At 34.2% G+C, this 9575-nt stretch overlaps 1 protein-coding gene across 2 annotated transcripts; it reads left to right on the forward strand.

The window, feature by feature from the left end:
- Positions 1–1170: 1170 nt before the first annotated feature.
- Positions 1171–8899, forward strand: LOC127087279 (electron transfer flavoprotein-ubiquinone oxidoreductase, mitochondrial). 2 transcript variants are annotated; one of them, XM_051028153.1, is made up of 18 exons: positions 1182–1692; positions 1781–1857; positions 1973–2079; positions 2647–2728; positions 2799–2907; positions 3099–3145; positions 3245–3319; positions 3520–3636; positions 4121–4189; positions 5096–5188; positions 5910–6012; positions 6252–6376; positions 7217–7266; positions 7388–7454; positions 7713–7792; positions 8038–8166; positions 8256–8322; positions 8429–8899. In XM_051028153.1, the coding sequence occupies exons 1-18, from the start codon at positions 1350–1352 to the stop codon at positions 8510–8512; spliced, it is 1824 nt and encodes a 607-aa protein (XP_050884110.1). In that variant the 5' UTR covers positions 1182–1349; the 3' UTR covers positions 8513–8899. The 2 variants fall into 2 exon arrangements, 1 of the variants encoding a protein (XP_050884110.1); XR_007789823.1 differs by lacking the exons at positions 8256–8322; positions 8429–8899 and having other exon boundaries at positions 1171–1692; positions 6252–6395; positions 8038–8160.
- The last annotated feature ends 676 nt before the right edge of the window (positions 8900–9575 follow it).

A 9575-nucleotide genomic window follows, 5' to 3' on the forward strand; every position in this document is an offset into this window, starting at 1 on the left:
TGACCTTTAAAATGAGGGTTGAGTTTTTTTTTTAATTTAAACTCTTAATGAAGCTCAATACCAAAGGTACATGTCTCATGGAAAAAGATACAATATGAACTTCACCTATGTGAATTTTGAGATGGTGTCATCTCAAAGTGAGAGTTGGAGTTTCTCTCACAAAAAATTCATGAAACCAAAAATATATGACCATAAATAAGTGCTAGGCAAGAAATGTAGGCGAAAAACCCTTAAAGAACGTGTGTAAGGTAACGTCGGTCTATTCACATGGATTAGTGGTTTAAAAACATTGCTACCTAACATTCGATTAGACTTTGTGTTGTATTTATTAAGGTTAAGTTTTAAATCGAAAGTTACCTAACTGTACTAACATTCTTTGTTTCCTTTTCTGGAATTAATCTTGTCATTTTTAGAACAAGTGGGAGATTGTTATAAATTCATGAACATTCAATATCCATGCGTGTGTTCCAAAATGATAAGAAAAGTGAAATGAAGTAAATATTAATAATTGAAAGGGAAATAGTCTTAGATAGAAAGGTTTGCTCACATTCAAAGCCTTTATAAAAAGTTAAGAACATTAACTCAACAAAAGAACAAAAGATGATTAAGTGTCATATGGACAAATGTGGTGGTCCCAAGCATTATGCCACTTGTCTCCTTCATACACCCCTCGTCAGTATCGTCATCGGATCCGAATCCGAGGATGTGAGCATAGAGACGCTAATGGCGACACTTGAGCACAACACATCCGAGTTATCAGATTGCTCGCAACACCAATGTAAAGACTCTAAAACATATTTGAGAGTGTTTGAATATTTTAACAAAAAAGTAATTTCGTTCACGATTCAAGTCTGGATATATTCCATTTTAATCGTTAATCTATCAATAATACTTGATTTTTAGCATATATATATATATATATATATATATATATATATATATATATATAGATTTTATTTATTTAATTAAATGTTTTAAAATAATTTATTGAAATAACTTATACAGTATAAAAATAATTTAACTCTATTTATGAATGATATATGTCAGAATTTGTTACGCTTTCCAAGATTAATGAGTTTGCACTTTGCGGATTCTTTGAATGAAGAAAACAAAAGGAGATAAACTGAATGAACAACACGTCATATACACTCATTACAATTTCAAACAGTAACGCAAACTCTATCTGAATAATATTTTATAATAAATAAAAACATAATTTTATAAAGAAGCAATGTTAACTACCACTTTATGATCGAAGTTGGAATAACGAACAAGTTCAAGTTCAATCAATTCTTTTTTTTGTTGAGAAATTCAATCAATTTTAATTGCTCACTTTAAAGTCTGAAAAAATGCTCAAGTTTCGTTCTCTATTGCTCAAATCAAAATCAAAACCAAAACAATACAATGCTCTCGCTATTGTTCGCAAACTCACTTCATCTCAACCTCTCAATACATTCTATTCCAGAAACGCTTTCTCGTTTTGGAAACCACATGCATTCGCACGTGCAAATTCTAGGGTTCCGATCTCGCGAAACTTCTGCACCGCACCGGACAGAGACACACTCGAATACGACGTCGTTATCGTCGGAGCAGGTCCCGCCGGTTTATCGGCGGCGATACGGTTGAAGCAACTCTGCCAACAAAACGACACCGATTTGTCGGTATGCGTTATCGAGAAAGGCGCTGAAGTCGGTAAGTCAATTTCGTTCCTCTTTCTGTTAACGAAAATTCTCTCGATCTTCGCAAATTAATTGTTGCTGTTGTTTTCTCATTTTCTCAGGTGCTCATATTATTTCTGGAAACGTTTTTGAACCTCGCGCATTGAACGAACTTCTTCCTCAGTGGAAACAGCAAGATGTGAGTTCTCTCCGTAATTAGGCGTGCATGTAAATCACAGTGTCATAGTGTGATTCAAACATGCAAGGCTCTGATTTCATTTTTGACTTGCATTGAGGTTTTTTTTTAATTGCAGGCTCCGATTACTACACCTGTTACTTCTGATAAGTTTTGGTATCTAACAAAGAATCGTGCAATTTCACTTCCGAGTCCTTTTCACAACGAAGGGAACTATGTAATAAGGTTTCTATAACGAGTATATTAATTTCATACAGTTTGAGGGTTTATTTTCATCTGAAAAAATGTAATTAATAGTATGGTTTGCCTTGGTCTATCTGTTGAAACTTAAATTACCATGCTGAAACTGTTTCTTTCTTTTTCCTTCTAAAAAGCTTTAGAAGTTGCAGCATTTGATTTCAGGTGTAGTGGTGTTTTGGCCCTGGACATACTTTATTAAACAGTTGGTTTGTGCCACTAGATATGAATACTGCTGGTGATTGTACTGTGCATAAAGTTGTAACTTCAAATTTTAATATGGAGACTGTGACAGGCATACACAATCTGTTATCTGTCTGATGACATGATGACTTGATGACATGATGCTCTTATATTTTTAATTTCTCTGTTTATTAAATAAACAAGTTTCCTTTCATATTCTTGCTTTTATTTTTTCCTTCATTGGTTGATGTAAAATTCAAAATTAATGGATGCTTTTTCTTCAATTATTGGATGCTTGTCAAGTTTGGATTGTTTTTGTTCACATATTTTTCTTTCCACTTCCAAAAATTTATTCTGGACCATCTGATACAGTCTAAGTCAGTTAGTACGATGGATGGGAGAAAAAGCTGAAGAGTTAGGTGTGGAGATATACCCAGGATTTGCTGCTAGTGAGGTATTTCCGCCTTTGTTTAGATGCTACTTCTCTATATTTATTATTGTTTACTGATGTATTTCCATGCCAGATATTGTATGATGCTAATGACAAAGTTATCGGTATTGGAACTAATGATATGGGAATTTCAAAAGATGGTTCGAAGAAGGAGACTTTCCAACGCGGTGTTGACATTAAAGGTTTAACTTTGTACATTTCTTTATCTCGTACATATGTTTACTTTGTCTTAGTTCTTGGATCAAAAAGGTTTCATTAACTAAAAGTTGTCTAGCTGCTCCAGCAACTTGATTTGCATATGTAATTTTGCCCAAGTATTTAGTTCTTGGTGTACTTGTTAACTATGTAAATGTAAATATTGCATCACACTTAGGTCGAATAACACTTCTGGCTGAGGGATGTCGGGGATCACTATCCGAGGTTTGAAAAATAAATTTTAGGATTGACATATATTCTAGTTTTTCCTGTAAATTATGATGTTGATGGCAAAGCCAATCTCCATACCCGTGTTCCCCACAGAAAATAATCAAACAGTACAACCTGAGGGAGAAGGGAGGTGCGGAACATCAAACATATGCTTTGGGAATTAAAGAGGTAAAACTACTTCGCATATTTTTAAAGAAATTTTCAAAAAAATAAAATAAAAATCGCATATCTATTTCTGTTTTTTTATTCAGTTATATGCATGAAGAATATTTGATTGTTGACTGTTCTTCTAATAACTGAATATCATGGGTGATTTCAACAATCTTATTTGCCACCATCACTTAGATTCTGCAAACTTATACTTTTAGGTTTGGGAAATTGACGAGGAAAAGCATCAACCTGGGGCAGTAATTCATACGTTGGGATGGCCTTTGGATAATAAAACATATGGAGGATCTTTTCTGTATCACATGAAAGATAGACAAGTAAGATTGGATTTGCATGACTGACTGCTGCCCCCTATTTTTGATTATTGTTGTACTGCCAGCATTATTCTGTGTTATATATTCAAAAATAAACACTACAAAAATACACACGTAGCACAAAACCAACCTCACTGATTTTCTAGTTTTATTTATGACCAGTCCAACTTGTTTCTATATCATTTGGCTGTGCATTGTATGTTTGAGTTGAGTCTCACAGCTGGATGGTTGCTCATTTCTAGAAAGTGCTTGAACTCACTGTGGAACAAGATGATATATTTCGATATTTGATGAATCCATTTTTCTCACCTTTTCATGGTTTTCTTTTCTGACTAGAAATCTATTATACCAAATTATAAACAAATCATCTGCAGCTGTATTTGCAAACATTAAGTGAACCATGCAAGTTTATCTTTTCCTGCCAGTTTTTAGTTTCATTTATGCTGATAATTCTTAATATCAAGAATTTCATTTTCCATCATGACAGATTTCTTTGGGCCTTGTGGTTGCTTTGAACTATCAAAACCCTTTCATGAGTCCTTATGAGGAATTCCAGGTAAAGTTTTTTTACCCCGTGGTTATGTTTAGAGCACATAATTGAGTTTTTTTTGTTGATCTTGCTTCATATTTTTCTAAGTATAGGAAAATAGGAAACTTAAATATATAATCTGACTAGCCATTCTAACATTTCTTTTAAAGTGATTTTCTGTCTTTGTATGACATTTGCCCGAGTTTTTTAAGAGATGCAATATTCCCTTTAATGAAAATATTCAAATATGCATATTTGTGAACCTGGCAAGCCATCTTTATGCTGTCTGTCAACTGTTCCATTTTTCTAGGATGAGATTGTATGAGATTTCTTGGATGCATGTGTATTTATACAATATAAATGATTGGGATTTTTGGACGATGTCTGTCAGTGTTATGTAAGGTACATACTGTTTCGCCTAAGGAACAGTTTGCATGTTTAACACGGAAAGCCACTTTTACTCTCTGCTGCTAAGTTGGTTTTCCATCCTTTTGTGAAATGGGTTGTTTCATTTTTCTTATACGCACATATTGGAAAAAAGAGATAAAAGCTGAAATGTTTTATTCGTCAGCCTTAGGCTGGTTTATACAGTGGAAGATACAATTATTACAATTGATTTTCTCCTTAACGGAGAATAAAGAAAAATAAAGATAGTATTAAAGACAATAATAAAACCGGAAATAATATATTCTCCAACAGCACACATATTTATGCATTTTATATGAATGAATAATTCGTCTACCTTTCCAAATTCGTAGTTCACCAATTATGTTTTAGATCTTCTTGTGAAATTTTTGCTGGCTGGTTATGTTGATACACTATCCATCGCTTTAAGAATCTTAAAAGCTACATTAATTATTTTGATCTCAACTCATGGTCAACAAGTTTTTACTCATTTTTTCCCTATCCCACGTGTCTCGTTTGATTGACCAGAAACTTAAGCATCATCCTGCAATCAAACCATTTCTGGAAGGCGGAACAGTTATCCAGTATGGAGCTCGCACTTTAAATGAAGGAGGTTTTCAGGTAATTAATAACATTCCTTTTTCTTACATGCAATCAATTGGAAAACAAATGTCCCACAGATATGAAGCCTTTAGAAGTCTTGTGTTACAGGTGTATTCAGATAAAGGGTGCCAATTTTTTTTTTTTATTTCCCTAGTGGCCAACACATACTCTAATAAACATTTACGGCGAGGGAAAAATGTGGCGATCCGGGTTTGAACCTGAAATTCCATTTAAAATGTCCTCACAGCCGAACCACTAGAGTGTAACAAGGACATGAAGTGTGCCAAATTGACACTCCTAACTTTTAAGATTTCTAATCCAAAGTTTCTCGCTATTTGGTTGGGTCTAAACTCTAAGGAACATAAAATCGGACATGGAAGAAAAATAGGCAATAAAACATGGACACAACACAACAAAATTTAAGTGTCCGACAGTCCATGTACTTTTGAACTGTCACATTGTGTTGTTGACATTGACATAATTTTTCTGAAATGTTTGTTTCATAGTCTAGGCAACATGTCTTCTAAATGTTAAGAGCGGTCCATGTAAGACTTGGATATTTTCATTGTTGTTGATAGAGGGATCTTACGTCCATGAAGAACAAGTATTCAAAGAGGGGTGGCTAGATTGATTCTCTGTTACTATATTAGTCCTTTGATTGCTTGTTCTTTGTTCCAGTGCATTATTTCTTTAATTTTGTTACACATTATTTACAAACGTGACACTAGTTAAATTTCAGTCTATCCCATATCCAGCTTTTCCTGGTGGAGCAATTATTGGATGTTCATCTGGCTTCTTGAATGTGCCTAAGATAAAGGGAACTCACACTGCAATGAAATCAGGTAAGGGATAGAAGCATACTCTATTTTTTGCTGACGTTGATTTTGAGGTTTTAAGGAATGCCCGATTCTTTAGGGTCTTCTCCATTCTTATGTTTATTAAGCCAACCCATCATTTCTTAGTTTAATCAACCATATATTGGGATACGCTGTCGACGAGTTGTTGATGGTTCCGGTGCAAATAATTTTTTCACATTTTCTTTTACAGACATGTCTAATAGACTGGCACTTTTGGTTTGTAGGAATGCTTGCAGCTGAATCTGCATTTGGCGTGTTTAATGAAGGTCTAGATATGAATACATATTGGGATGCTTTGAGGAATTCATGGATTTGGGAAGAGTTATATAAAGCTCGGAACTACCGACCTGTTAGTGAAGCCATTCATTGTCATTTTTCTGTCTTTCCCTCTCTTTAATCTTTTGTCCTCTTCATATAACTATTCCTTTCATTTTTGAATCTTGAACTAAGAGGCCATCTCATCTTAGATAGCTGTCCATCCATTTTCTAACTTCTGGATAAATTATAATAATGTTATAAATGATAACTTATCAGGAAGATTTGTATTTCTTCCTACACGCACGTTCACGCCCACGCGCAAGCGCACGCGCGCACCAATACACAGACACACACACACAGTAAAGAAAATCGTTCAACATACTCATGAAATATGGAGATTTTAGGCCTAACTCAACCCCAAAACCTAGCTAAAATGCGAGGATTGCTTAAGCCTAACAAGAACTAATGCGGTCATTTCTCTAGTTAGTGTTTTGACCTAATAAGAACCTCGAAACATACCCTCACAGTTAGAAATACACATTGAAGTGTGGACAAACGAGGGTGGAACAATATGGATCTCAATACTCAACATGCTCCCTTGGATAGAACAGCAAATATCCTGGCCCAATAACTGAACTAGGATATGCTGTGATACAATCTTAGAATTTGAGTATTAGGCCTAATTCAACTCTCAAGCTAGCTCATGAGGTGAAAATGCCAAGCCTTATAAGGACTAATCTGACCATTTCTCCAGTCGATGTTGGACTTCCACACTTCCAAAAATTATAAAATGATAATAGAAAGATCAATGTGTAATTGTAATCAATTCCTCATGTCCTAATTCATTTCTTTTGATACTTCAAAATGTGGTATGTTTTAGTTTATCAAGTTAATATGCCATATTTACCGTTTGTGATATCTCTTATTGTAGGCCTTCAAGTACGGGCTTGTTCCAGGACTGGCCTTAAGTGGTCTAGAACAGTAAGATCTAACTTTCCTTATGGATTTAAGTCTTCTACATTTCAACACCGGGGAGTACCATTTCATGTACTCCCTTTATCTTGCCTTGGAACTTCACTTACCCTTGTGTTATTCTTATCAGTTACATACTCAAGGGGAGGCTCCCAGTTACTTTGAAGCATGGTAAACCTGATCATGAAGCTACAGATGTAAGAAACATTGTTCAAGGAATTAAGCTTGTGAATGAATTTTGTTATTTACATAAAGTTTATTTACCATCTCTTGGCTGATATAAAATGGTCTTCTTAATTACAGCATAAAAACTATTTTAGAAGCCTTTTTCCATTGAATATGCAGAGATAATAGGGTGCTTTGCTTTTATTATGTGTGTTTTGTTTTCTAATAGAACACTGCAAATCCTTTTGCATGTTAGCGTGAAACTAATACTTTTTTTGACATTTATGCAGGCTGCAAAGTTGCATTCTCCAATTCACTATCCAAAGGCCGATGGTGTCTTGTCCTTCGATGTACCTACCTCTCTGCACAGGTATTTGAACATTAATTCCCTCATATTGCTTAGTATTAAGAATTTAATGTAACCATTTTTCAAATCTTGAAGTTGCATTCTAAATGTGCACTGATTTTTTTATGTCCTAATTGTTTGTTCCTTCTTTTCTCTTTAGGGCTTTGATAAATGATAACAATGTTAGAAGTTGTTGAATTATTTGTTAACATGCATAATTCAAGCTCATTACATTGCTTCATAGACATTTATATTTTGTTTATATACAGGAGCAACACAAATCATGAGCATGATCAACCTCCACATCTTCGATTGAAGGACCCAAAGGTTCCTGAACTTACAAATTTACCGGTGTATGCTGCTCCTGAGTCACGATATTGTCCTGCACGAGTATATGAGTAATGCCCACTTACTACAGCTTGGTTTCAGAAAGATATTTAGTTTCTGAATCATTCTGATATTTTTCATGTATCCTTCTTAAATATAGGTATGTTGCAGATGAGAAAAATCAACTGAAGTTGCAGATTAATGCTCAAAATTGTTTGCACTGCAAGGTATATTTTCAGACCGATTTGGAGGATTTAATGTTTAATCTTTACTTGTCAAAATTTTCGAATCTTTTATAGCCTCCACGGTTTAATTCAGTGCTTTGGTATTCAGGCTTGTGATATCAAAGATCCGAAGCAAAACATTAAGTGGACAGTGCCTGAAGGAGGAGGCGGTCCTGGATACTCAGTAATGTAGATCCGGAAGGTAGTCATATATTCTTGTCCCCGCAAAATTGTGGCTTCCGTAATGTTATACATTCACCTGAATTAGACATTTGAAGCATAGCCCCCCTTTTCTTCATGATCCATACACACCAACCTGGTCGTTGCAAAGAGCCTATAGGAAAAAAATTACTACTTGTGAAACAAAAAAGTTGCCGAGGTTCCTCATCTTAAAGACAACAAGCATGTTAGACTATTTTGGTAAAAATTAGAATCTCAAAGACATAAAGCATGTTAGACTATTTTTTTTACAAAAATTTGAATCGAGCAAGTGTCTTTGAGAATAGTGTGTAACGAGAATGTCTTTACGAATATTTTGTATGGATTCTGAACATAGTAATTTTCAATGAAAAATTAAGCATATCTCTTTCCAAAATATTGAACACGTAACTTTTCATAAAAATTAATCATTTTTTTACTTATTAAACAATATTTTAAAGACCCTTGTAAGCATTATGGAAATCCCAAATTGCCCTTTGAATACTTTGGATTTTGAAATTTGGACATATCCACTTTACACTAAAATTGCTTCATAAATGAGGCACACTCGTAGTATAATATTTGGAATTCACAACTATAATGTTATATCTTTAGGCTCAAATTTAACTCCATTAAGGGTGGGTGATTTACAATCTCACTTAATAGAATGTTATGTCTTTAGGGTCAAATTTAGCTCTATGTTAAGCAATTGTAATTGGACTTATGTAGAAGTCATAATGATCTGAGGTTGAGCAATAAAAAATTAGGTGTCAATGCATGTTAGAGATTTGGTATAATGAACCAAATTCCTAAAACATACTACACACTAAAAGAAAAGATCAAGAGGGATGGGCCTATCTCAGTCATACTTGTAATGGTTCATCTGACACAAAGTTATTGATGAACCAATTAGCCTTAAGACATTAGAGATTTCATTGATCAATGAAAGGAATGGGAAGAAATATGGATGAAGATGAAGAGGGATGAGAAAGAGAGAAACACAAATCGGTCATGGGAAGAATTTTATCAAATTAAAATCATTCATTTTGGGAGATAAA

Source organism: Lathyrus oleraceus, chromosome 5 (assembly GCF_024323335.1).
Source record: "Lathyrus oleraceus cultivar Zhongwan6 chromosome 5, CAAS_Psat_ZW6_1.0, whole genome shotgun sequence".
NCBI classification, from domain to species: domain Eukaryota; kingdom Viridiplantae; phylum Streptophyta; class Magnoliopsida; order Fabales; family Fabaceae; genus Lathyrus; species Lathyrus oleraceus.